At 38.7% G+C, this 25446-nt stretch overlaps 6 protein-coding genes across 8 annotated transcripts; 3 read left to right on the forward strand and 3 right to left on the reverse strand.

Moving 5' to 3' along the window:
• The first annotated feature begins 1274 nt into the window (after positions 1-1274).
• On the forward strand, positions 1275-4708 carry LOC112453080 (ethanolaminephosphotransferase 1-like). The gene is made up of 8 exons (XM_025013626.1): positions 1275-1346; positions 1623-1691; positions 1823-2015; positions 2342-2604; positions 2725-2882; positions 3143-3323; positions 3409-3585; positions 3749-4708. The coding sequence occupies exons 1-8, from the start codon at positions 1275-1277 to the stop codon at positions 3809-3811; spliced, it is 1176 nt and encodes a 391-aa protein (XP_024869394.1). The 3' UTR covers positions 3812-4708.
• Positions 4709-5047: 339 nt separating this feature from the next.
• Positions 5048-5699, reverse strand: LOC112453083 (coiled-coil-helix-coiled-coil-helix domain-containing protein 7-like). Its single transcript, XM_025013632.1, has 3 exons — positions 5502-5699; positions 5246-5344; positions 5048-5162 (listed from the first exon to the last, which is right to left on the reverse strand). The coding sequence occupies exons 1-3, from the start codon at positions 5601-5603 to the stop codon at positions 5061-5063; spliced, it is 303 nt and encodes a 100-aa protein (XP_024869400.1). The 5' UTR covers positions 5604-5699; the 3' UTR covers positions 5048-5060.
• A 282-nt stretch (positions 5700-5981) lies between these two features.
• LOC112453082 (exosome complex component RRP40-like) lies at positions 5982-8032 on the forward strand. Of its 2 annotated transcripts, none has more exons than XM_025013631.1 (3): positions 5982-6068; positions 6370-6576; positions 7251-8032. In XM_025013631.1, exons 2-3 carry the CDS (start codon positions 6371-6373, stop codon positions 7768-7770), a joined length of 726 nt encoding a protein of 241 aa, XP_024869399.1. In that variant the 5' UTR covers positions 5982-6068; position 6370; the 3' UTR covers positions 7771-8032. The 2 variants fall into 2 exon arrangements, with proteins under 2 accessions (XP_024869399.1, XP_024869398.1); XM_025013630.1 differs by having other exon boundaries at positions 5990-6089.
• A 1769-nt stretch (positions 8033-9801) lies between these two features.
• LOC112453081 (contactin-2-like) lies at positions 9802-18793 on the reverse strand. 2 transcript variants are annotated; one of them, XM_025013627.1, is made up of 6 exons: positions 18458-18793; positions 17163-17450; positions 16697-16887; positions 16304-16433; positions 15783-15923; positions 9802-14723 (listed from the first exon to the last, which is right to left on the reverse strand). In XM_025013627.1, exons 1-6 carry the CDS (start codon positions 18501-18503, stop codon positions 14560-14562), a joined length of 960 nt encoding a protein of 319 aa, XP_024869395.1. In that variant the 5' UTR covers positions 18504-18793; the 3' UTR covers positions 9802-14559. The 2 variants fall into 2 exon arrangements, with proteins under 2 accessions (XP_024869395.1, XP_024869397.1); XM_025013629.1 differs by having other exon boundaries at positions 14602-14718.
• Positions 18794-19008: 215 nt separating this feature from the next.
• Positions 19009-22735, forward strand: LOC112453079 (NEDD4-binding protein 1-like). The gene is made up of 6 exons (XM_025013625.1): positions 19009-19128; positions 19231-19333; positions 19396-19793; positions 20482-21040; positions 21178-21387; positions 21839-22735. Exons 2-6 carry the CDS (start codon positions 19245-19247, stop codon positions 22041-22043), a joined length of 1461 nt encoding a protein of 486 aa, XP_024869393.1. The 5' UTR covers positions 19009-19128; positions 19231-19244; the 3' UTR covers positions 22044-22735.
• LOC112453078 (DNA excision repair protein ERCC-6-like) lies at positions 22598-25440 on the reverse strand. The gene is made up of 7 exons (XM_025013624.1): positions 25135-25440; positions 24825-25022; positions 24607-24756; positions 24416-24526; positions 24129-24332; positions 23089-23878; positions 22598-22912 (listed from the first exon to the last, which is right to left on the reverse strand). The coding sequence occupies exons 1-7, from the start codon at positions 25387-25389 to the stop codon at positions 22758-22760; spliced, it is 1863 nt and encodes a 620-aa protein (XP_024869392.1). The 5' UTR covers positions 25390-25440; the 3' UTR covers positions 22598-22757.
• Between the last annotated feature and the right edge of the window lie 6 nt (positions 25441-25446).

Genomic DNA, 25446 nt, shown 5'->3' on the forward strand with positions numbered 1-25446 from the left:
CAGTAGACCAGTGCGCTGTCTACTAGGCCACGCTCGTCTCGATATGTCATATATAATATGTCATTGAGGTTGAGCGCTCAAGTACATCACGTGACCACGGGACATGCGCGCATGTGGTCGCGGAGCATGTCCGTAGTCGCTACATCGCGTCGGTATGACAGGTCTCATAACCTGATAGTCGTCAACTTTAACAGTTAATATCTCGCTTCGCGGGGCAGAGCGGGGCTTTTTTCTGCCAGATTCGTTCGTTTTGTGCAAAAACGCGTTGATTAAGCCTAAATTCAGCGAAATCGGTGAGGAGGGAGCTCTCCTTCAGATTTACCCATATTATATTACATTACATTATATCGTATTATATTATATTATTATTACATCACATTATATATTTTACGCGTAAACGCCCAACCTTGTGCAACAATCTTGAATATTTCTGTATTATCAACCGTCGCCGCGTTTTAATTTTCCCTCGACTCTTTTATAGTTCCGGTCGATCAAACAGCATGCGCATGGTCGTCGGAACGAATTGGGGGGGGGGGGGGGGGGGGGGGCGGGGGTCGGGGGGAGGGCGGGACGCGATTCACGCGATGAGCGATCAGCCGGCGCCGCCGCGCGCGCGTTATTATTCCTCAATCCTCGCCCCTACGCGAAAACGTAATTGTACCGTCGCGGTGCCGCGCATTCATTGGCGTGCGTGCTGCGTGCGTGCGGTGGTGTGACGATTGCGGGGCGACAATGGGCGGCGAGCCGACGAGCCGGGATCGTCCGATGCGCGTGCATACGTAATACACGCGCAAATCCGTCGCGTCGTGCCTTGGTTGGGGGATCGGGTTCAATTGGGTTGGGATTGTGTCGTGAGGTGACGACTGATCACTGACGGTCGGTCGCGCGCGCGGGACCTGCGTCGTTCAGCGTCGTCTCGAAGCGGAAATCGGCGGTGTGGGGAGGCACCGGAGTCAACCGGAGTCGTCGTCTCTTCGCCGCGAATACGAGCAGCGTGTTGGGGCCGCGGAGTCGTGGTGCGCGATGAGTCGACGTGACGGACGATTTTGCGCGCGGTACAAATAAGGACATTTTTTTCGCATCCTCGCGAAAAGAAAGAAAAACACACACGCGGAGATCTGTCGCGCGTTATTGGCGCGTCCGCCGTTCCGAGGCCCCGGCGCCTCTCCCGTCCGGCGAGTCCGCGTAAATGCGCGGTTAACGACTCCGACTCCCCGAGTGCGAACGAGTGTGAGATTTAAGGTGATTTAAAAGACCTCCCGAGATTTTCCAAGATGTATCGTAAGCTGAAGTTCGAGGTGGAGTACCTGACGGAGGAGCACCTCACGGGGTTCGAGAGCTACAAGGTATTTACGCTCAGCCGATCCGATTTTGGCTGGTACCCTTTTCACACGTAGGAAATATCGATTTGAAGACATTATAAATATATCAATGTATCACGTGTGACAACGTGAGTGAAATTCTACGGTATATAGTAAATTACAACGTGCATATATAATTCACGATGGAAATATTTTGTATTGGATTTTTTTCTAGTATAAAAATAACAAAATTTTATTCAAATAATGAAGCTGACAATACACTCGGTGTTGTGCCACTTACCTCGAATATTCTGATTTCAGTATAGCTCCTTGGACACGAGTCCCCTGAGCGTGTACGTCATGCATCCTTTTTGGAACAAGTTGGTACAGGTACGATCTTCGTTTCAGAGCGGTGGAACAATTGATAAATATTATCTTTATCCGCTATGTATTATGTAGAATTGAAACATTTTCTTCGCACAGTATTTTAATTATGAATATAATTATTTGTCTTGTTTTAGTATTGCCCGAAGTGGGTTGCCCCGAACGTACTAACTTTCTCAGGATTCCTTTTTACCGTGCTAAACTTCGTGCTATTTGCGATTTACGACTACTACTTCTATGCGTCCAGCGACGACAAGCCGGATTACCCTCCGATATCACGATGGGTCTTTGCCGTGGCTGCTTTTAACATTTTTATGGCATATACGCTTGGTACGTGTACTTGGTGCTTGATATAGTAATTTTTATTAACATATAGGAGTTGGTAAATATATACAAAAGTCTTTCATGTTTGAAGCAGACATACAGACTCGAATAAAATTAAACAATCTAGAAATTTGTATTAAGCAATGGATTAGAAAGCGATAGACGTAATTTTATTGAGAGATATATATGCATAAATCTCTTGAGATATAAACCCTTTTATTACAGATATTTTACAAAAATGTTTACACAATAAATAAATTCTTGACTTACAACTGATTAGAAAGTAAGATCTTCACTTTGACAAAGTAAACTTGATTTTATTTGTATTGCAGACGGGATAGATGGAAAGCAGGCGAGACGCACACAAACGTCCGGCCCCTTGGGGGAGCTGTTTGATCATGGTTTAGACAGTTGGAGTGCCATGTTGATCACGGTGGGCATGTACTCGGTCTTCGGCAGAACGGATCACAGCGTCTCGCCGTTGCGAATGTACTTCATACTATGGAACGTATTCATTAATTTCTATCTGAGTCATTGGGAAAAATATAACACGGGCGTGCTGTTTCTTCCCTGGGGATACGATGCTTCCATGCTAGTAAGTTTGCTTGGATAATGCGATTTTTAACGTGGAAGAAAAATATTTCTTTACGTTATTAATTAACTTTCATTATTGTGTCTATTTATATCAGTCTTTCGTTAATTTTTTTTTTTACAGGCAACTGTCATTGTATTTACACTTACCAGCATAGGTGGACATGAAGCCTGGAAATTTGAATTACCTGGTGGTATATCAGCTGGAATTATGTTCGAAATGTTGTTCTACGTTAGTGCGCTTGTGTCCAATTTACCGGTTGTTCTTTGGAACATATACAAGTGAGTACCACTTTATCGTTATAGCAAGTTATACAATTTCTGTAATTTATCGATGACAAAAATATTTCGCGGATAAAATCGGAGCACTTCCGAGATTTCTGTTAAGAATAATTTTAATACATATTGATTAAATGATCTTTATATTAAATTATCTGCTTCTCTTTTACACTTCTTTTTATAAAAAGCCCATTTATACTTTAGGACAAAATTTAATCAAAAAATTTTTCGCATTAACATAATTATTTTGCATTGTCTTGCAGATCTTATAGGGATAAGACCGGCAAAATGCGGACGTTTCCAGAGGCTATTAGGCCCTTGGTGCCTTTAGTTTTATTCTTCATAATTTCCACGGTCTGGATAATGCACTCTCCGAACAATGTTCTAGAAAAGGATCCGAGAATAATATACTTTGCCATCGGCACTATTTTTTCTAATATATGCGTAAGAAACATTTATTTAACCTGGTAATTCTGTCTTAATTTTATTATTCATCGCATTATTCATTTTAATAATGTTCATGTTGCAGTGTCGATTAATCGTATCCCAAATGAGTAATACGAGATGCGAGGTATTACCATGGATACTATTGCCAATCGCAGTAGCCGCTGTTTTCTCGTTTATCTTACCAAGCGTAGATTTGGAATTTATGTATTTAGTCTCCATAGTGGCCTTGCTGGCGCACATTCATTACGGCACTTGTGTGGTAAGTTTAACGAAATATCACGGTCATGATCGCAATGATGTGATATTAATATATCTCCAATTATACGTATTGAGAAAGATGTCTACAATTAATTGTAATTATCAAATTTTTATAATTTACAAGGCAATTTCTCATGCCAGCGTCATCTGTTTTATAATTACAGGTACGTCAAATGTGCCGGCACTTCCGTATTCAGACGTTCTCCATAAAAAATCATTCCGAATGACTACTTGCCGACGATGCATGTTAAGAACGAAGAGACAAGTATATAAAAAAAAGATCGATAAAAACTGAACACGGAAAAGCAGGCAGGGAGAAGAGATCTGACACACACACACACGGACTTTTATTAGAATTGATCACGAGAAATTAACTACCATGACAAAACACTTATCGAGTAAATAAAGAATTCTTAGAATCACGTCCTTTTACGAGAACACCGCCGTTCGACGCGAAATACGATAGTAATGCTGCTCGCAGAGATTTGATAGCGCTACTTTATCCCACATATCTTGAAAAAAAAAATAGTGTCTGCTGGATCGCCTATTTATTTCTCACATGCAATAACAAAATTGCCCGAAATGTGTTTGACTATCTTACTGTGATATACTTATCCGCGTCACCGCTTTTATCTCCAAGAGCAGCGGGTTCATCCATAAAACGTCCTCTCCGTCGTGGTATTCCGCTGAGATTATGTATAACATGTGTGTACAAATACTTTTTCTTTGAATGCTGCCGAGCTCGTTGAGCAGTGAACCAAAAATATGCACCTCTTCGTTTTCGACATGTATCGTCCCTCGGACGTTATTAATCAATGTACTAATAACAATTGTATCTATTTATCTATCTTTGTTTCCTTTTCTCTTTCTTTTTAGTGTTTGGAAAAACTGTACAAATTATTGGCAATTATATGTATATTTTTTTTGATTGTAGAACGTATGTGTCGTAGTACTTGAAATTGCATTTAGCGCATAATGTGTACGTCAGGTAAGAAAGGATCGAGTGTACGTTATTGTTTATGTATCGAGTGTACGTTTGCTTTAAGATATGTGTACGAACAATTGTATGATTTCCGTAACTCTTGCAATGTAAAATTCTGGCTACAAATGGAATGTTGCGGCAACATTGAGTAAGCTAGTTTCTCTTTCCTCTGTTACTTTTAACAATCTCGTCTCTGTAGATACATCTCTGTACATCAAAGTGATATGTTTTCCAAGCATGTATAAAATATACTGCGTTAAGCTATGCTTATCAAGACGAAAGAAACTTAGATGGTAAAGGCGAAGATGTTAGAGAAAGAAAGCGTTTCTTTCCTATGTGGGTTTAATATTTAATTTCAAGCTTATATATGTAAACTTTGTTGGACTATATATACATACGTAATATATATTACAGTGTAATATTGCGAGACGACCGCGAAAGATATCACGGAATAAAAGATATTTTTACAAAGCAAGGCGTCTGCACATCTGTCGCTATCTAGAATTTAGGTATTCGGCTTTTATCTTGACGCGCTCCTCCAAAGGTGGCATATAGGGCTTGATGCCTTTCGACCTCCTTTCAGTCTGCACGGAAGCCTGCAATGAAGGGAAACAACCACCATTGGGAGGTATAATCTTACAGATACAGATTTGTAGTCGCGATTGGGAGAGAACTTTACCCAGAAATTTTTACAGTTCTTGTAATTGAGGAAGTATGGCTCGCATGCGTTGCGGTCTTTCTGATTGGAGTCAAGGCACCTCAGGGACTGGAGGTGCTCCTAGAAGTAAAAACATGTTGACAGACAGAATAGCGTCGCACTGGCTTCTTCCGATTTCTTTTAGCTACATCTTTCCTTAGATTAGAAATATACATTTGTGTTGCTAGCGAAAAGGAGTTGCGATCAAAAAGGCGATAATCGCCAATCGTCCGGGTACCTTGTAACAGGGATTATCCGTCTCTTGATTATGTCGCAATGCACGCCTACTCGTGTCACCTGTTCGTCCTGTAATATCATTTGAATCCTTCCGTGTATCCATTTCGGCGACGAGAGGGCCAATGTTTATATACACACCTGGTCCTTCCTCAAGTAGTCATGCCATTCGAACGAGAAGTAGCTGCACCTTCGTGAAATCTATTCGTTCTACTTGCACTTTCCGCACTCGAATCTCTCGCGCTCTTTGGCCCGTGTTCTTTTTAGAGCTAAACTTCTTTTGCAAACTTCTTTATCTTTTCTCTTTTTCTTTCCAACGTGAACAGAAGAAGAGGAAAGATAAACCGTACGCGAGAAGTTCAGCTAAAAAGAATCTGAATTTTTTTTAATTCAGTACTCGAGTGCGGGAAGTACGACGATCGAGTGCAAGCAAAACAGACTGACGTCAGCTCGCTTTTTGCATATTAACACCACGCTGCACTATCCGCACTCGAAATGAAACGGATGCAACGAGCTAGACGTGGGCAGGAAAAAGAAAGAGAACGAAAGTTTGACTCAGTTTGACTGGAAGGTGCAGATCCGAGAAGAATCTGTGAGAATTTTATTTTCGACAAGAATACACAAGACAAACGCGAAACTCGGTTGAAAATATAAACTCTTCAATCGTGACGTTTTCTGACGCGACAGCGACAACGTCGCGTCGCTCGAGACCGGCCGCACGTGGTCGCGCTGCGTGTCGATTTTGAGGTTAGGCGAACGGAGGTTAGGTTAGACGCGGCGAAACTTCATCGAGGAAGTCTGAGAGAACACTTACGTCGCGCGAATGAAATAAAGAAAGATTCGGAAGAAGAGAGACTTTTCTTTCTTCTCAGGATGGAGGTCGACGTGGGCGACGTGGTGATGCCGGGCGACAGTTTGAACAACATCACGCCGCTCAAAAAGGAAGGGAGAAGCGAGAAGGAGTTCGTGATCCTGGGCCCCGGACTGCGCCGCGAGGGCGACTCCGTGCTCGTCTGCAAAGCGGGCGTCCTGAGGAAACGCGACCCGGCCGTCTACTACGTGGACAGCTACCAGAAACGGTACAAAACGTTTGTACTCTGAATCATAATAACACACGTGCTGATATCATCCCCTCTTCTCGTCGAGAGAGAGATGGGTGTACTGATAAGACGCCGCGGTTTTCCTGCAACGATATTGAATCAGGATGTTAAAAGGAAGAAGAGAAGCATCTCCTTACGTGCACCACGCTTGGCATTCATTAATGTAGATTTATAAGGAATATGCGCTCTCTTTATCATTCCGCATTGAATACTCATGTAATTTATTTTGCTTCCAGCAAAAATGAGGAAACTTCGACCAAACTTTGATTAATTTAATTTACCCTTTTGAGACGCTGCTCACAGTTGATCTTATCTTGAAATATTGTTTTATGAGAGAATAATTGACCAACTATACAAGCTAAATACCAGATATTATATTACTGCGAAGTTTTATTCATAAATAAAATGGATATAAAAAATGGAAACATTTCAACTTTACTAAGTCTTCCTCTACTAAATTGAAGTTTACAAGAATGAGTTTAACAACTAATCATGAAAAATCATTTACTTTATATCCATTCTATTTACGAATAGAACTTTGCATTAATATAACATCTTGTATTTAGCTTGTATTATTGGCCCATTATTCTCTCATATTGCTTTGCATAAAACGAGCATAATATTTTAATAATATTATTTTACCTCACGCGCAGATACATTCCTAATCGAGGCGAGAACGTGGTCGGTATAGTGACGCAGAAGAGCGGTGACATTTTCAAGGTGGACATCGGAGCCAGCGAACAGGCAACGCTATCCTACTTGGCCTTCGAAGGCGCCACGAAGAAGAACCGGCCCGACGTGCAGATCGGCGATGTGGTGTACGCCAAGCTACTGGTCGCCAGCAAGGACATGGAGCCGGAATTGGTGTGCGTGGACTCCCAGGGCAAGGAGAACGAGCTCGGCGTGCTAAGCTCGGACGGCATGATGTTCACCTGCTCGCTGAGCCTCGTGAGGAAATTGCTGAATCCGGAGTGCCCGTTGTTCCGGCTGCTCGGTCGGAATCAGGCGTACGAAATCGCCGCCGGGATGAACGGCAGGATATGGATCAAGGCGCAGTCAGTTAAAGAAACGATAGCCGTGGCGAACGCTATTCTGGCGTCGGAGTACACGGTACCCAGTGAAATGCAAAAACTCTGTGCCAGAATCGAGAAAGTCTTGCTACTCGTGGCGTAAGTCAGTGAACAATGTTTCACTGAACATCAAAGAGAACCGACTTGGATCTTTGATGCGAGAGGTTGGCATCGAAGGTTCGATGTTTCTTCCAAGCAAAGTTGAGGGGAAATTGGAATACCTCAGATCAAATGCATTTTGAAGTCAGTCCCACCTTGGCATGCAAAATAAAGACTACTTACTGTTGTCAATGACAGTTACATTTATTGTATCAATATTTGTAATAAATTCTGTAAATAAATCTGGAAGTTTCCTTAACTGATAATTTATATATAGAACTATTACAGACTGAGACAACCATCCTGATGACCGTGGACTAACACTATCGGTTACAATCACTAGAAAATGTTATCATACGGATGTACGGCGGAAGCGACGAGTACATGATTGTACGAGGCATTAGCACGAAGCAATGTAATCGCTACTCTAGCGGTTAGAAGTGAAAAAAAAAACTCGTTTCGTAGGAAATTCAATGTTTAATTTCGCTTTAACAAAAGAAACTTGACATTCGGATATTACATACATCGTATTACATTAATGATCGCAAACGGTATCGATATAAAGATACAGAGCGTTGCTAATTATGATAATCTTCATTACATCTCGCTGATATGTGCCTAGTGTTAATGCTCTCCTCGGCTCGCACGAGCCGTGCGCGACTATACGGATGTTATCTGTCGGTAACAGCCTAGACATTGACGGTATTTGCACTCAAGCACAACCATTACTTTCATCTTACAAAAAAAGCAATATCTAATTCAGTAAATATACCGTTAGTTTCCCGCATAAATTTCCATTTAATCAAAGATTGCACGGGTGTCTTTGTACTTGGTGGAATGTATTCATTGCCATCCGCCTTCTAATTAAAGATTAAAGCGTATACGCAAGAAAAACAATCTCAAAAACGTCGCTCTTATTGTTAATAAAGTGAAAGTAACAAAATTATTATCTTCTTTTTTTTTTATCTCTGAGACGCGTTTTATAAAACTATTGAAAGACATATCGAATAGCATGATTTTCTAATTCTTGACGTTGCATAGAAAACATTTTTGCACCAATAAACAACAAATAACAACTTATCGCACGTGTACTGTTGTTGAGATTATTTTGACAGTAAGATAATACGCAATATAGATTGAATTCGAAAAGAACAAAACAATAAGTATACGTAAACGCAACAGAGTATATACGCAAAAAAAACAATAAAATATCTAGCAAACAAAAACAACAGCATTAATAACAGAGGTATACTTGTTAAAGCTAAACTATTCTTTTTGGTCATTTATGGCCCCTACTCTTCATCTCACAGCGCCGTACTAAAATAAAATTCTACAAGACATCATCTAAATGCTATAAAAGAATACACTGGGACATATTCAGGATCGGACTTTTTTTCACCATCTAACATCACAAATCTAAAAAAAAAAGTATTAAATCTAAGATTTTCAAAAAAATGTAAAACAGAAAATCAAGTGATTATAACTTAAAATTTAACTGTCTGACTAGTTAAAGTTCTAATTAATTATAAATGGTTAAATATACAATTTTGAAATTATAATTCGTTACAAAAAGTAATTGCATTTTGAAAAGATTTATATTTACAATTATCAATTCTTAGAATTAATCAGAACTAATTACTATTATTACAGATAATTATAACTACGATTCTTCCCTACGTCTCGGAATGTGACCTAGAATCCGATCCCGAATTTGTTTGAATACTAATCATAATAAATTATTGATAATCGAGTCGAATTATGCATTCGCGACATATAAATAATTTGCGATAATATCTACTGTAATACGTTTCTTTCTTTGCTGCTGTCGCCACAATATTTAAAGGGGTTTAAACGAACGGTACCGCGCCAGCGATATGCGGCAAGTGTAATTTCATGAGGGGAAACAAAGAAAGTGCTAGTTACACAGTAAGGGAGGGAAAACACCCGGTATCCGACATTAATTATTATCTACTATGAAACCATCGATACATTCTGTCATATCATGGAAGAAGCCGTAGCGTATTTTTGTTTCCTCTTTTTTTTTCTCATATAGAAACCACACACGTATGTTCATCGCACATCGGGATGTAATTAGGCAGGCAAATATGTATGTTGGGGACGATACATGGTGGCACTAGCAACCATTAAACATACTATTCTATTGGCATTGTGCTTCGCTTAATATATACGTTTCATCGAAGAGTGCGCTAATCATCGAGGTATATCGGGGATAATTATGCAAGGTATATCAATAGGAGAACGATTAATTGCACGCACATCTAACGCGGCGGTGCTGTTACATAAGCTGTTGTATAAATAATAGTGCGCAGGCGAACGGATAAAAATGAATCTCGGAGAAGCGAGGAGACCTATTCGCGGAAGAGAGTGAGAGCGTTGATGCAGCAGAGTTAATTAAACAGACGAAGATTTAAGATAAGGCATCGATGAAAGAAATTACATTGCAGAAAAAAATTATCTGGAAAAAAATCCCAAATTATTTCTTTCCAGTGCTAGAAAAATTTTTAGAACTTTTTAGGCAGAAAAAAGAAGACTCGGTTTTCAGTCTTACATGATACTAAAAAATGTATTAAATTTAATAAGTTTAACGATATGCACACAGAATCTCAAAGATACTACAAAAGAATTGACAATAACATAAAAGTCTGAAAGTTGTTCGTAAGAAATCACTATCAGGATTGTTTTCTCTCGATTGCCTCACCTTAAAATTTACAAATGTATTGAAAATTGCGTTTACAAAGATTACTACGATAGCACATAGATTATTACTGTGTCTTATGATATGAATATAAAATATCTGCCATTATTACTGTAGGTATACACTTATACTCGCGATCACATAATCTCATTACATCATCAAATATTTCCCTCCACATTACGATTCCTAATTCACTTTTGCCCGCGTCCATCTATTATCGGCGATTTTCTTATACGATTCTAACTGTAGAAAGGAATAGAAAATATATATATTGCTATGTAAATATATATAAAGCGCGGTTGGTGTATGTCAATTCATCATTCTTAAGAGAATGCCATTTCTCGCTTAAAATAGTGATAGGATTGCAGCGGACGCGTTTTCTACATAAGAAAAATAATCTCCATCGCACGGACATACGTTTCGTATGCGTGTAGATATGCTATTCCCTCCACACAGTACAATGGCAGAAATTCCATGACGCACGCGATGCTTCTTGAAAGTTATCGCAATCTTAATAGCTTAGTAGTCGTTATAAGAATAATTTTTGTTGGATTACACTACTGCACCGTTTCGTCTCTATGAGATGAAACGGCTTTCTTTAGTAATTTTTGCTGTAGGCATTAGGTATGTTTAATATTACATTTTGGTAAAAAGCAAAGAGTTATGTCTAAAATTTCTAATTGAAAATGAAGAGTCGTATTAGTTGAAGAATCAAATAACTCCACGCGCGCCTTGAAAATCGCAAAAGAATTGAATTAATAATACTCAATTATACAGGGTGTACTGTATCACCTTGGAAATCTTGGAGGCATCTTCACTTAGACAAGACCTGTGTCTAACAATAAAATAAAATGTCCCCTTCGAACACGGAGTAAGTTTTATTTGAATTTTTTCGAAAAACGAATTAGTTCGGGAGATAAATGCGTGGAAAGATTAAAATAGAACATCCTGTATAATTACAGAGAATGATAATTCTCTAATTATATTCATAAATCATAATTATTATGTTATATATAAATTATTAAAACTCAAATTGATATAATCGTATTAAAAATCGATACTATCATAATTTTTGGTTTAACGCTATACTGTTCTTAGCGATTCGTATTTCTGATGTCCCGGGCAAAAATACGACTCTTCTGTGGTAAATTAGGGAGGGATGCATCACTACATAAGTAACTTTCGTGAGCGATATTCTTCGATTAGCAAAGCAAGACGTAGTAATCGCGTTATAATGTAGAGTCATCGCCTTGTCTCGACGTATATATTAGATAAATATTATCATCAGGTTTCAGCATAATCGTAATGTATATAAAAAATTGTCTTTACTTATGCCTAAAATAGCATGATGTCTCGGTTATATAAATATATTATATATGTATATATATTTATGTGTATACATATACACGTATTTTCATGTCATTATAATTATTATTGTATTATTTTCTTATATGTATATATATATCTATTATACCATTCACAACACAGAGTGCATAGTACGAAGCTAAATGTCGATCCGCTTACTCTTAAATCACCATTCGTTTATACACATACTCATATATATGCGTATTCAAGAATGGAGTTGAAAGGAGAAGCGAATCCAAAGCCTCAATGTAACAACGCACAACCAATTTTTATACAACCTGCGTGCATTAAAGTATCTTGTCACCTTACAGATGACTTGAAACTTATATGTGTGCCATTATGCTCTGAGTGGATTTAATAATTTTAATTGAACCCATTACGTTTCTCACTGACAGAAAGAAGAGGAACGCTCAAATTATTATAGTATAATAATTTTACAAATTATATACAAATTATGTTCAACAAATATCTCAGGAAAAACTAAGTATTGCGTTTTCTCTCTGGTAAACGATCGAATGCAGTTAATTAAAGCAACGGGAGAAAAAGTATAACGGATGTACAGGAACAACGTATTCATCAAAATCGACTGCTACTCTACATCAAGCATTCTTTTTCATTAGCAGAAATCAAACGTCCATCCGTTAACTGCCGCTGTCGAACGTTAATATTGAAGTCCTGTGCACGCGCACGAAACACGGTGCCGAGAGAGACACCGTGTTGCAGAATGTCCAGTTGCTCAATCATAGCAGAGATTCATTCCACGTCTAGTACGATAGCGTTATTCAAAATATGTAATGTGTTTCTATCTTCATCTTATTTTTTAATGTATAATTAAGTGCTAGGATTATTGAAATCTTATTATTGCACGCGATGCAAAGAGAATGCACGTTACTCCACGCGCGTTGTAGGCTTGCTGTGTACCGGGCGATCCACTTCCCTACCGCCTCATTTTCCGACAATGCTAATGAATGATACACAAGCGGGGCTTCCTTCTCAACTAGGAAACGACATCGATCGAAATAACGTCGGGAAAAAATGGTGCCGCCGAAGTGGAACGCCATGTATCTTCTCGCACGGTTTTATTACACCTATTGATACTTGTGCTTTAGCGGAGTTTATCCGCCCGTTTCTCTTTTCTCCCCTTTCGTTAGTCGCTGTTTGGGAAAATTTGATATTTACGAAACAACGTGTGAATCGGTGAGTCGTTAGACATGGTTGTGATAGTTATCAAGGTGGTGCAGAAGTGTGCCAAAGCAATATTGCGCATCCCTCGAACAATCGCATGCAGATTGAAAAATATTACGGGCAAAATCTAACGTACGTAAAAAGAATATAGTTCAAGGTATGTTAGCTCAAAAGACACTGTTAGAATTAAAATAATATTCTTCTCTATCCTATCGTAATTCTTTCGAATTCGCGGGATTTTTCCACGAAGAGCACACATAACGAGCGGTAGCATACGTTACAAAGACGCAAAAGGGGTATCTACACGTAAATTTATAACAAAACGGAAAAAAGAGACTTTTTCTCAGGGAGATTCCTAGGAAGGATCCTTCAACGACTTGTGCAAACCTTAATACGGCAGTAAGTTTGTCATACTGTATAAACGTACGATCCGATTGCTTAAACGATAAATGAGCATGTTAAAAAAATCGTAATACTCGCATACCATTCGCGCACATTGCGTTACATTTCCAAAAAGGTAAACAAGTGCGAAATACATCTCTTTTTTTTTTTTCATTTGAGTATCGTTCGATCATCGCGTGATTCTCACACTTCGAGTTCTTTTAAATTATTACTCTTAGAGTTACAGTCTTACTACAAATCTTTTGGCTCACAGGAGTTCCACTTCCTTTTAAGCTCGATCACTGAGCAATCATTGAGTGTGTTCTCGTCGAGAAACTACACGCGAGAGCGAGAGACAGAGAACGTCCTGCAGTAAACATCTCTAAAAAAAATCCTATCACCTCCTCTCGCAAAGAAATCTGACATGGAATCTTACAATCTGATTTTGAACACTTCATTGTTGCGTTGTAACATCAGAGATCGAACGCGAACCTTCATTTTTTTTTTTTTCAATTCCCTCCGTTTCGACAGTCTCATTTGTTGCTATCAGTTTGAAATTATGTGATTTATTTAATATCATTATATTTTAATAGGGAGATATAGCTCCCGGCTTCTCAAAACTGAGCTTTACTCTACCTAAATTACACTTCTCTACATTACTGCACATATAAAAATCTACTTACGCCTCATCCTTGAAATTGTTTGTAAATCTTCCAAGAATAACAGCAATTTTCTACAAATGTCCCATTGGAATTCTTAAAATCGTGTTAAAGACACGTGGGTTTCACGAAAACCCTTTTAGAATAAAAGCCGGTTGTTCTCTCGCTCGATCTCTGATTGCAAGAAAAAAGTCGAGAAAACTGTCGGGTCACTCCAAGCTACCGATGGACCGCCGAAGTGTCCCGAAAATTCCCCGAAGCGTATTCTCCTTTTGCCATGATTGCTAAATAGTCTTGCGTTTCTTTAGTCTACTATCAATTTCGTCGAACGTTGTCTTTCATTCTTTTTTTCTTTCTTTCTTTTTTTTTTTTAGACAAACTCGAGGCCTTTCCGATAAATTCGGTTACTTACGTTCGAGATGTCGTGTAAAACTGCGTCCAATTTACTCACTTCGGAGCGGAGCAGATCTAAGATGAACAAAAAACGCTAAAGCCGTCTAGGTTGCACGACGCTGTTGTTGTTGAGGCGCGTAGTCGTCTGATTGTTGAAGTTCTCGTCCTGTGGTACGTGCTCGGTGCGCTCGTCGAAAAATCCCGGATTCAAAATGATGTTGGGTACGAGCTCAATCACCTCCTGCTCCTCCAGCTGCGCTGCAATTTCGGAACGGAGATTAATTTTCATTAGTCTGGGCCACGGGTCTCATTAGCTTCTACCCTCTCCCTTCACCGGTTTTTCTTTGTCAGGTATTGTAAAACATTTTACGCCGCGGAATTTCGTGTCGACCACTGTTTTCCCAAATTATTTCTGGTTATCGACAATTCTATTAATGCGTAATAATAGAGTACCAGATTCCGATGCCAAATCGAAATGCCGTTTGCCTGACAAATGAACCTGCTACCTTTGACCTACCTACCTCGACATACTGCCAAAGATCTCATCGGTATTACTTAACTAAGATCATAATGCTTTCTATGACTATTTAAGATTTACTATTCATTCATCATCACTAAGTTATTATCGGCAGGCTGATTAACATTATGTACAGCATAAGTAATATCTAATCGGTATAATAAGAGAAAATATTCGTATTGAAAAGTTTCAGTAACCAGACAAGTAAATCTGGCGACAGGAAAATTATATTGAGAAATTTGAGATTTTCATTCCAATAAGTGCCATATATCGTAAAAGATAAAAATACTGATGGTTTACTTATGTGCTTATTGTTAGTGTTCAGTGCGGCAATCTGAAAAGTGTTGTATTAATATACTTGATGAGATGAGATCTCCGTTAAATGCTGTCTCGTATTTGTCGGTAAATATGTTAAATCTAATGAGAAGTTTTGCAAAAGGTGCTCAGAGTACACAGAAACGAGATATCATAAAAGTATTAGTAATTTCGAAAAATATGGCTGTCGCATAATACAGAGAAGCCAAAGATCAGAAATATAGATAAGTCAACTAGCCGGCTAAGATACTAACAGGTCCTGTTGTTTGTCAAATGATGTGATGTATGTTCTTCAGCTAACTTACACGAAGTCTTCTATGGAGAGAGAAAAACGACTTTCTCGAGCATCGTGCTTATTAGAGAGGCCATGAATGTTAATGATCATCGCCAGCGAAAAGAAGTAGTAGTAGTAGTAAGTAGCAGCAGTAAAGAGACAGAGTAGAAGCGGAAGCTCTTACGTTACGGTTATCAGATAGGATGCTTACAGGGTGCCTTGCACTCGCGATACAGTAGGTAACATGTACCTAAACCAAGAATCATAAGTGTGCCCATCACAATACCTACGGCTGCCACCCAGACGCGCGGATCGAAATTCTCTACGCCGGCTAAGAGGTGTCTTTCGAGCTCTGAAAATTAGTTATGTTGCATAATAAAGATGCGTTAGTCTTAGCTTAGATACTGTACAAGGAAACGCTTAATCGAAACATATATCTCTTACGATTTCTGTGGAACGTGTTATACATGTAGGATGTGCCAAAACTATCGCCGTTCATTAAAATTGCATACTTATAAAAGGATTTAATTTAAACGTACCTCGATATTCAAATAAGCAACTTTCAAAGTTTGATATAAAAAAAGCCTTTTAATTTTATTCTTAATTTACAATAGCGGCGACAGTTTTAGCTACAGCTCTATACACGGTTTCGAATTTTATTTTATCCCAGTGATAAATCTCTATATATAAGAATCGCGAAGTAATTCTATAATAATAATTGCAACAAAATACCAAATTCTTCTATAGTGTACTGCGTATGACCCTCGACTTCCACGACTTCTCCTTTTCCCAGCTGATTGGTTGCCCACACTCGAAACGAGTACGTAGTGTTTGGCATCAAATGATACACATCTATTTGTCTCTTTAAAGCAACGAAACACAATCGTTAGTCTTAATTCAATTAATCTCTCTTTATACAAGGGATGGAATAACTCTGTAACGTTATATTAAAAATATTTGTTCTTACATAATCTAGCGAACAATTGAAATTGAAGCAGATACAACATTATAAAATAACGTTACGCTGTTGCAATAATTGCAGTATTATGTAACGTTATCGAGTTATCCCGTCTTGTTGTTTAACATCCCCGTTTTCTGTTATAATCTCGAGATCGGGGTACTTACAGAATTTGGAGGAATGTGTATTGGACTAATGGGCTTCCATTCTTCCGGTTCTTCGCCCGCCACTGGTTTCAGACGATATTCGGCAGTGAAGTCTATGATAGGATATCCGCCGTTATATCCCACCTCCCAAAGAATGTTGGCCAATATCGTAGATGGCTTGACCCATACATTTTGCAGGGCTGAAGGAGGTGCTAAAGAAACAAACAAAAAAAAGATACGTTAAAATAAAATCTACGGCTATTATAATCTATTATAAGATTCTTGAATCTAAAATCTAATTTATTATAATTTTCCAACGAATCTAAAACTCGTGTAACTCATTGGCTATTTTACGCGAGTTTTAGATTAATTGGAAAATTTTAATAAATCAGATATGTATCTCAATTGTATTTAAAACCTAAAACGCTGCTACATATGCACGCGCGATTGCGAATTGTCTTGTTAAGACGGCCGAGTAACAACGTACTTCTGACCGTCACGTTGATCATAGTTTTCACAGTGTCGAGATCGTCGTCGAAGGTGCACGAGTAATTGCCAGCGTCGTCCACGCTGACGTTTAACAGTTTCAGCATGCCGTTTGGTTCGACTTTCAGCCGCTCAATCTGCCCATCCTCCCGTCCCTCCCTTATCCACATCACATTGGACGCCTTGGAATGCGGGAGGTCATTGTCTTCGGTGCAGGCCAATGTCATGTTACTACCAACGTCCACGGCGACGTGCCGCATCGGCACCACAGCCACTGCTTCCTGCCATCCTGCAAGTTCGCGGATACTCGTTAACTGTTGTCTTGTACAGCTGTCAAACATAGTGATGATAATCACTAATAACCGCTTAGACCAGTTTCTACATAATGTCCATTTCTACTAATACAGATTAACTTTAATCCTAGTTTAACTTACTTTTTATCCTTTAATTCTAAGAATTGAAAAAAGATAAAGAGCAAGTTGAACCAAGACTAAAAGTTAATCTACATCGGTACATAAATGGACATGAGTTATCAATTGCTCAAAAGATCTGAATGAATAGATTGACAAACAAATTTATTACATCCAATAGAAAGGTTTGCTCTGTCAAGCACAGACGCGCAGCGCAACAAGTAGTCACCGTAGATGAATATGCAACACTACATAAAAATTATACAGATTATAGAGACCTAAGATCTCTTCGTTTTAATCGCATTTCATTTCCTTCGCCTCCCTTCATAAAATGTGAACGTTGAGTTCTTCTTTTCAGGACGAATTAATTAAGATGAACCTTTAGCCGTTGCGTCACGCAACAATTTGACGAGAATAAATTCTAAAAAAAAGACTATAAACCCGTTCTTTCACGCTGGAGAGAAAAAGAGAAAAGATGAACCGTCCGGGAAGTGGCAGGAACAGGAAGTTCAACTAAACAGACTTATAAAAAAATCAATGAGAGAGAAGAGGAAGCGGACACAACGACAACAATCGAGATCTCGACAGGTGGTTCCGCGGATCGCGTGCTCTGCCATTGCTCGCGCGGTGACAAGCGACGCGGACGGCGTGATATCCTCTTTACATAACTGACCCTGAATCGTAACGATCGTCCGCGCGTCGTGCTACGTGCTATAGCCGGCTGCGGATCGCATGATCGTCGGATATAGATCGCATTGTTCCATGACGGAAGCGTCTCTCTCTCTCTCTCTCGCTTCCTCCTTCCCTTCTTTTTTCTCTCTCGCTTCTCTGTCTCTCTTTCGCGCTTACTACTCGGCGACGTTCTTAACGTTCTTAACGTTCTTACCTGCCAGGAAGAGCATCAGCAACGGTAGCAATTTGCGTTCGTCCATTCTGCCATAATAATGCACCTGAATTCCTCGGCGAGATCCGTCTCGTTTCGTCACGGGGCTCTCCTCGACCGCATCCCTCTCGCTGTCATGACGGACAGTCGCTCTCGCGTGCGCTCTTCGTTTATTCGCAACAATCCCGAACAGTAGCGCAGTAGCGAGGGAGTAAAGGAGGATGAGGGAGAGGAGGAGGAGAAGGAGGAGGAGGCGCGTCACTCGGTGTCGATCGCCGCCGCCGCCGTCGCCGACGCCGTCAAATCCATCGTATACGTCGCTTCACGCCGACCATTCGTCACCAGCGATCGCTCTGACGCCCTCTCCGCGGAGCACCGCGCCCGTCCGGCGCGCCGCCCCATTTTATTGAGTCGCGCCGCCGCCCACGCCCCCTGGCGAGTCCTGCTTCACCCGGCGTCGATAAGAACGGGATCTCCTCTCCGTCGGTAATCCGTCGAGGGGCACTCACACTCTCCACGTGCGGAAATCGCAGTGATATGATGGCAATTCACTGGATTCACTCCGAAACTACAAACTCCGACTCGACACGAAGTGTTGTTGGTGTCTAACGTGATAATTATTGGGGAAGCCGAACATCTGGAAAACTGGGAAATTGAATTTTATAAAAATACAGGTAATATAGGATATGTATCGAGCGATACTCACTTCGTGGGTTTTTTTATTCCTCTAAAAAAATCGACTATTGCGTGTAATGTCATTTGATCGCATGATTTAGGTCCACGTCAGTCCATGAATTTAAGTGAATGTCGCGACGCAGTCTGCGAGATGAAAGGGAAGAAAACCCGTTATGAGAGCCCGTTGAAAGGATTCAAAAAAAGGTGATGATTGACAATTGGATTTTTATATCGAGAGACGCGGAGGACTGATGATTATTATTTAGTTTAGAGGAGCTTACGAGCATCGTAGGCGATATCGTGTGCCAGAAGAGGTTAGGTCATGGAACGGTGGAAAAGTTAAAGGAACAAAGTGCAACGGACAGCTCCAGCAAGGATTCCTCGTCGCAGAATAATGTAATTGTAATCAATGACAGTGACAGTGAAACATCTGAAGGGGACAATGACAACGAAACAAATGATAAAGATGCAGACACTTCGCTCAGTGTCATTGAATGCGTCTCCAAACCGTCCCCGTCTCCAAAAAGACGGCAAAGAAAACTGATAATCCATACCAGGCGGAAAAAGAGTAGACCGTCTATAATACCACTCGACACAATGGGTAACGATTCGTCTGTCCTTGATTTGTCAGTTTTGCAAGAATCATTAAACGAAGAAAATATAGGTGAGTTGACTCCGCTTGATTTTCTTTATAAGAAGAGATTTGGATAAGAAAATCTATTTGACTTATGTCCATTTCTATCAACGCAGGTTAATTTTGATCTTGGTTTAACCCTAGACAGACTCACTGGGGTAATACGTTACCCCACGCGAAATTCAAATTCGCATCATTTCAGCCAAATTTTTGGTTCTTCGTTTTGTTTTTCGAAATTTTTTTACTGTTTTTTTTTTACTACCGCAAATTGATGACTACTATCATCTTCCCTATTAAACAACAAACAAAATTATCTATTATAAAGTTTTCTAAGAACATTCTGGAAATATTATACACGCGGTACGAGTTTGGGGTAACGTATTACCCCAGTGAGTCATTCACGTATGAGAAAAATAAGTGAATCTGTCTAGGGTTAACTTACCTGTCATCTTTTCCTAGTTCTCTAAAAGTTAGAAAAAGATAAAAAGTAAGTTAAACCGAGATTAGAAGTTAATCTACATTGGTAGAAATGGGCATTAGACCCGGTTGCACCAACGTCGCATAACATTTGATCTTAGCTTAACTCACCCTTTGTCCCTTTCTAAGGGAATAATTAGAAACAGACAAAGAGTGAGTTAAGCTAAGGTTAAATATGCGACGTGCGTACAACCAAGCCTTAATACTGTTCTAAAATGGTACTATATCTCGTGATATCTAGCACCAACCCAAACGGAGGATGACGTGGTTGAATTGTGGTCGTGTCTGGAGAAACCAGTGAAAAAAATGAGGGTAAAAAGGAAGTCTAGTTGCGCCAGATGTAAGAAAGATCCATTGTTTATGATAGACAAAACACCGAATATGAAAAATCTCGAGTATTTAAAGACAAATACGCATACAAAAAAATATACCGAGAAAAGCAGGAAGAAACAAGATCTATCCTGGGATAAAACTACATCCGAATCGTTCATTCCGTTAACGGTCAAACCGTCAAACGTTAAGCTAGACACATTGAAATGTTCGAACAGCAATAAAAGAAAAAGGCAGCACGCCGATATTGTGGATCCGAGTCCCACAAAATCAAATGCACACCACAGCAAAAAGAAAATCTATTTGGGCGAAAAGAATTGGCGGCACGGTGATAATTTGGATTCAAGTTTTGCAAAGATGAATGCACACCAAAACAAAAGGAGAATTTATTGGGAAGAAAGGAATAGCCAAACGAAGTCAACGCGCAAATTAAGAGAGATAATTGTTGACGGTTGCAACGTGGCAATGGCGTATGATTTTTTTTTAATCATGCATATTATTGATGAATTTTCGTAAAGTGCAAAATATAGTTATAAAATTTATAAAGATTGCAATACACTTTGTGTATCTTATTTCAATTTGAGCAGCATATATCTTTATCTTTTAGCCATACAAACGGTAAAGAATTCTCAGAAAAGGGTATCCAAATAGTAGTAGATTTTTTTAAATTGAGGGGTCACAACGTGAAGGTTTTCTTACCACAACACGTCCGAAAAAAAGAACATACGTTTCTTGAGAAATTGTACAAAGAAGGCACGGTCGTGTTTACACCTAGCCGCCTCATTGATGGCATAAAAATTACATCGTACGATGATCGGTATACAATCGCCATATTTTTATTATACGTATAAATAGAAAAATAGAATAAGTATATTTTATTACATTCTTTACCTACAAAGTGAAAATTATTTCTATACAGTAAAATGTCTTATATTTTCTAACAATATATAATACTAGACGTTGTATATAAGTAAATTACGCGTTGTATATATAAACGTTTTTTTTTTTACAGAGGTATAAATTAATTATCAATCTCTCGATATTCGTACTTTACACAAAATAGCTTACTTTCGTATCAATCTGTTAATACTTTCTTGTTAATAGCAAAGCAATACACTAAGTTATGATAAACCTTTCTGTTCCTCTGCTTTTATTGTTTATTATTGTTTATGTGGAAATAATTAGAAACTTTCTATATATTAAAACATATGAGACGTATTAAAAATTTAGATCTCGACGCTTTCTCATTGGTTTTTTTTTCATTGCAGATATATTTTGAAATATGCGACGTCGTGTGGAGGAATAGTGATTTCCACAGATCAATATAGAGACCTGTACAGAGAGAAACCGGAATGGCGTAGTACAATTCTGAACCGTTTACTGATACCCACCTTTGTCGGAGATTATATAATGTTCCCGGAAGATCCGTTAGGCAGATTTGGGCCTAATCTCGAGACATTTTTACGGCATTGATAACGTTATTCTTATACATTATTCTTGTAAATTTGGATATCAAGCCTGATTGAATGTCTTGTTACCGAGAGACTGCATACCTTTCGTACCATATTTTTATTTCAGATCTTTCTATTCATTTTTCTTTTCTTTATATACGTCCAAGACGTGCCATTTCACGTTTTAACTCAAATAAAAAATAATTTACAATTAAATTTTTCTAAATATTAATTTTTTTTTTTAATAAAAGTGCATGTGCATTTTTGCATACTTGCATATTTGCATGTTTGCATACTTGTATATGCATTTTTATGAGAACTGAATTACAATAAATAAATAATAAAGAAAAAGAATGAACATGAATGATGGACTTGTTTTGTGTGAAATACGAAACGTGTACGAAATATTGTACAATTGATAATTTATATATTTTCTGTAATAAAATGCGTTTATATGTACAAGGAGTGTTGTTGTGACATTATAAAAAATATTCTTTTACTTAAAATCTTATCTGTTAGTAAGATTGCTGTGTAACAAACGTATGCGAGGTAAGTTGTTCAAAAAAATTTTTTAAATAAAAGATAAAAAATTAATTTTATTTCATATTTTGTATAGTTGCAATTTTTTCACAGCTCATCATTTGAGATATGGGAATGATATAATCCTACATTTATAAACTTTTTGTAGAAAAATAAATAAATATGCAAAATCGCTATAAACTGTATACTGTTTAGCCTACGCTGGTCTCCAACAATGTTTTCCCGATTGATGAATGAAGTCCATACTTTCTTGCGCCGATTCACGTGCGAAACGTTGCATTGCGTTCTCACTGCCACTATTATGACACGCATTCGATAACACTGCTTCGTGTTTGAAGGCTGAGCTAACAGCTGAAATAGTTTTACATATATTTTAATTCAATAAAAATACTTAATATATATTATAAGTATTTAGCTCATTATGAGTCAGTAATTGAGATACTTGGATATATACGTAAAATATATAATTATTAAATATAAACTGAATTTAAGTATAAAATTTGTTTTAGCGTAATATATCGATTTACTTGATTTGGCGAATAGCTTTCTCAAGACGTAGTCATCGTCTGCTGTCGAAACTGATTCTTCTTTTTCATCGGAACGTCCCAGGCGACGACCGATCAGACAAGAAACACGTTCTCCCTCAAAGATCGCGGAAACATTTGTCTTGCCCGAATGCGAGTCTCTTTTGTGCTTCTTGTGTTTACGAGTAGACGATGACTTGATTTTATCGTCATTTAAATTACTCTGCTTTTCTACAGAACTGTTATTTGGAGATCTCACTGGAATTACATCCTGTTCACAATTGTTTTTTTTTAATGTGTTTTCATTTTCTATATTGCTATTTCTTTCAATGGTTGCATCGGAATTCGTATTGAAATCTTCATTAGGTTTGCTCGGCGTTTTTTGTGTATTGTTCTGATCGGAAGATAAGCTTTGGTCCACAAGCGAATCATTTTCCACGGCGGGAGCTTCGTGAACGTGACTCGAATTATCGTTTTCTTCGTTGGACTTTCTTTCGCAAGTGCTGTTTGCATTTTCATTTTCATCGCGTTTCGATACATTGGCGCTTATTTTCTTGCTGAGAATCGACGCTAATTTTTTCATCTCCTCGATCTTACTGAGAGAAAAGCCACCGGACACAGGTGTATATTTAGATTCTCTAAATAAGCGATCCGATTCGGAAAACTCGCCGTCTATCGGCTCGTTTAGATTGAATAACTCCACCAGATCCGTCGTTTTGAATAGACGTCGTTGGCGCGGATCGTCAAGAACTTTGTTTGAAAGCAACAGCTTGAAAATCTGTCTGTGGTACATCTGAAAAGAAAGAAGCAGATTGATTTACTACTTGACGTTTTCCGGGCGGGCGGCGGATTCATGTGGTGTGCCGTTTGTTTTCTCTCGCGGTTTTTAATCAAATCTTACAAATGTATTCCGTAATTCTGATATCTTTCTTTTACTTCTTATATATATTTCTTTTACTTTTCATATATTTTTCTTTTATTTTATTCATATATTTTTTTACCATTACGATTTGTGGAATATAATAATCTACTCTGTTACCAACCTTTTCCTCTATCGTACCAGCGGTAATTAATCTATAGATAGTGACTTGTTTATTTTGGCCTATTCTCCACGCACGTTCTCTCGCTTGAGCGTCCGTTGCTGGATTCCAATCGGGATCGTAAATAATCACTCGATTCGCACCAGTCAGATTTACTCCCAGACCTCCTACGCGCGTCGTCAGCAGGAACACGAAATACGATGTGTCCTTCGAAAAAAAAGAAGAAATTAATTTTTATTCAGGGATGTTATTTATCCCCACCATCAATCTTTCAAATGATTAACACGTACATTGTTAAATTTGTGAATCGTTTGCTGCCGCTGAGACATTACTGTTGTCCCATCCATTCTCAAATAAGTATACCTCTCACTTTGCAAAAGAGACTCCAAAACGTGCATCATCTGTACAAAAAAAAAAGTATAGCAATGAATATTCAGAATTTAAATTCTATGTTCTGTGTACTGTTTAAAAGATCATTTACCTGTCTTCCCTGAGTAAAAAGCAGCACTCTGTGTCCTTGCTTCTGCCAGATTTTCAGAAGAGATCGAACCACGGTCATTTTTCCAGCACGTTTCCAATAACCGAACTTCTCTAAGTGTTCTTCGGACAAATCGATATCTTCATCGGAATCCTTAAATAAAAAAAATTAAGTTTATAATCTTATAAATTGACTGTTATTATGTTAGCCCGTGATCTTACTTGTTCTCTGGTGTACAAAAACAAGTCCGGATGATTGCATATCTTTCTCAATGCTGACAAGGCAATGAGAAACCTCGCCCTGTATCTTCCACTGTCTTGCCGATTATTTCTCTCGTGAAGAACAAAGGACACATCATCAGAGCCCAGATACTTTTTATACAGTTTCTTCTGCTCATCCGTTAAGCTGCAAAATAACACCTGAGAAGGAAGAAATACATTAATTCAATAAAACTATTCAGAAGGATAAAAATAAGAATAATATTATCTGCAACAAAGACATATCTAGTGTAAGAAAAACAAATAGAAAAACCTGCTCATTTTTCTCCGGTAGGGTAAGATGATGTTTCACATCGGTCTTTGTTCTTCGAAGCATGTATGGCGTGATAGTATTTTTCAACATAGTGGCTATTTGGAGGGCCGTTGCTTCCTGTAGCGGTGTAGCGTTCGCATAACCGCCGCGTGTTATGGGAGCCGCGCAATGTTCCAGAAATACAGGCAGAGTGCCTAGTTTGCCGGGCAGAATGAAATCGAACAAAGACCATAGTTCTTTCAAAGAATTCTGCATCGGACTACCGCTCAACAGTAATCGATGCGGTGTCGACAATCGTTTCACCGCTTGGCT

This window comes from Temnothorax curvispinosus, unplaced genomic scaffold (assembly GCF_003070985.1).
Source record: "Temnothorax curvispinosus isolate PA1 unplaced genomic scaffold, ASM307098v1 QBEX01003995.1, whole genome shotgun sequence".
Classification (NCBI taxonomy): Eukaryota; Metazoa; Arthropoda; class Insecta; order Hymenoptera; family Formicidae; genus Temnothorax; species Temnothorax curvispinosus.

What these genes read in the sequence shown, in the direction of transcription:
- LOC112453080 (XM_025013626.1), top strand. Translation starts at nt 1,275, where the DNA reads ATGTATCGTAAGCTGAAGTTCGAGGTGGAGTACCTGACGGAGGAGCAC. An exon ending in CGGGGTTCGAGAGCTACAAG is followed by an intron (nt 1,347 to 1,622) that starts GTATTTACGCTC and finishes TTCTGATTTCAG; the next exon opens with TATAGCTCCTTGGACACGAG. An exon ending in TTTGGAACAAGTTGGTACAG is followed by an intron (nt 1,692 to 1,822) that starts GTACGATCTTCG and finishes GTCTTGTTTTAG; the next exon opens with TATTGCCCGAAGTGGGTTGC.
- LOC112453083 (XM_025013632.1), bottom strand. Translation starts at nt 5,603, where the DNA reads ATGGATACACGGAAGGATTCAAATGATATTACAGGACGAACAGGTGAC. An exon ending in CGGATAATCCCTGTTACAAG is followed by an intron (nt 5,345 to 5,501) that starts GTACCCGGACGA and finishes TTTTACTTCTAG; the next exon opens with GAGCACCTCCAGTCCCTGAG. An exon ending in AGAACTGTAAAAATTTCTGG is followed by an intron (nt 5,163 to 5,245) that starts GTAAAGTTCTCT and finishes CCTTCATTGCAG; the next exon opens with GCTTCCGTGCAGACTGAAAG.
- LOC112453082 (XM_025013631.1), top strand. Translation starts at nt 6,371, where the DNA reads ATGGAGGTCGACGTGGGCGACGTGGTGATGCCGGGCGACAGTTTGAAC. An exon ending in GTGGACAGCTACCAGAAACG is followed by an intron (nt 6,577 to 7,250) that starts GTACAAAACGTT and finishes CCTCACGCGCAG; the next exon opens with ATACATTCCTAATCGAGGCG.
- LOC112453081 (XM_025013627.1), bottom strand. Translation starts at nt 18,503, where the DNA reads ATGGACGAACGCAAATTGCTACCGTTGCTGATGCTCTTCCTGGCAG. An exon ending in GCTGATGCTCTTCCTGGCAG is followed by an intron (nt 17,451 to 18,457) that starts GTAAGAACGTTA and finishes GCGAACTTGCAG; the next exon opens with GATGGCAGGAAGCAGTGGCT. An exon ending in TCGCGAGTGCAAGGCACCCT is followed by an intron (nt 14,724 to 15,782) that starts GTAAGCATCCTA and finishes CCGAAATTGCAG; the next exon opens with CGCAGCTGGAGGAGCAGGAG.
- LOC112453079 (XM_025013625.1), top strand. Translation starts at nt 19,245, where the DNA reads ATGAATTTAAGTGAATGTCGCGACGCAGTCTGCGAGATGAAAGGGAAG. An exon ending in TTGAAAGGATTCAAAAAAAG is followed by an intron (nt 19,334 to 19,395) that starts GTGATGATTGAC and finishes ATTATTATTTAG; the next exon opens with TTTAGAGGAGCTTACGAGCA. An exon ending in GGTTGCAACGTGGCAATGGC is followed by an intron (nt 21,041 to 21,177) that starts GTATGATTTTTT and finishes TTTATCTTTTAG; the next exon opens with CCATACAAACGGTAAAGAAT.
- LOC112453078 (XM_025013624.1), bottom strand. Translation starts at nt 25,389, where the DNA reads ATGCAGAATTCTTTGAAAGAACTATGGTCTTTGTTCGATTTCATTCTG. An exon ending in CTGGTACGATAGAGGAAAAG is followed by an intron (nt 23,879 to 24,128) that starts GTTGGTAACAGA and finishes CTTTCTTTTCAG; the next exon opens with ATGTACCACAGACAGATTTT. An exon ending in AAAGCTATTCGCCAAATCAA is followed by an intron (nt 22,913 to 23,088) that starts GTAAATCGATAT and finishes AAACTATTTCAG; the next exon opens with CTGTTAGCTCAGCCTTCAAA.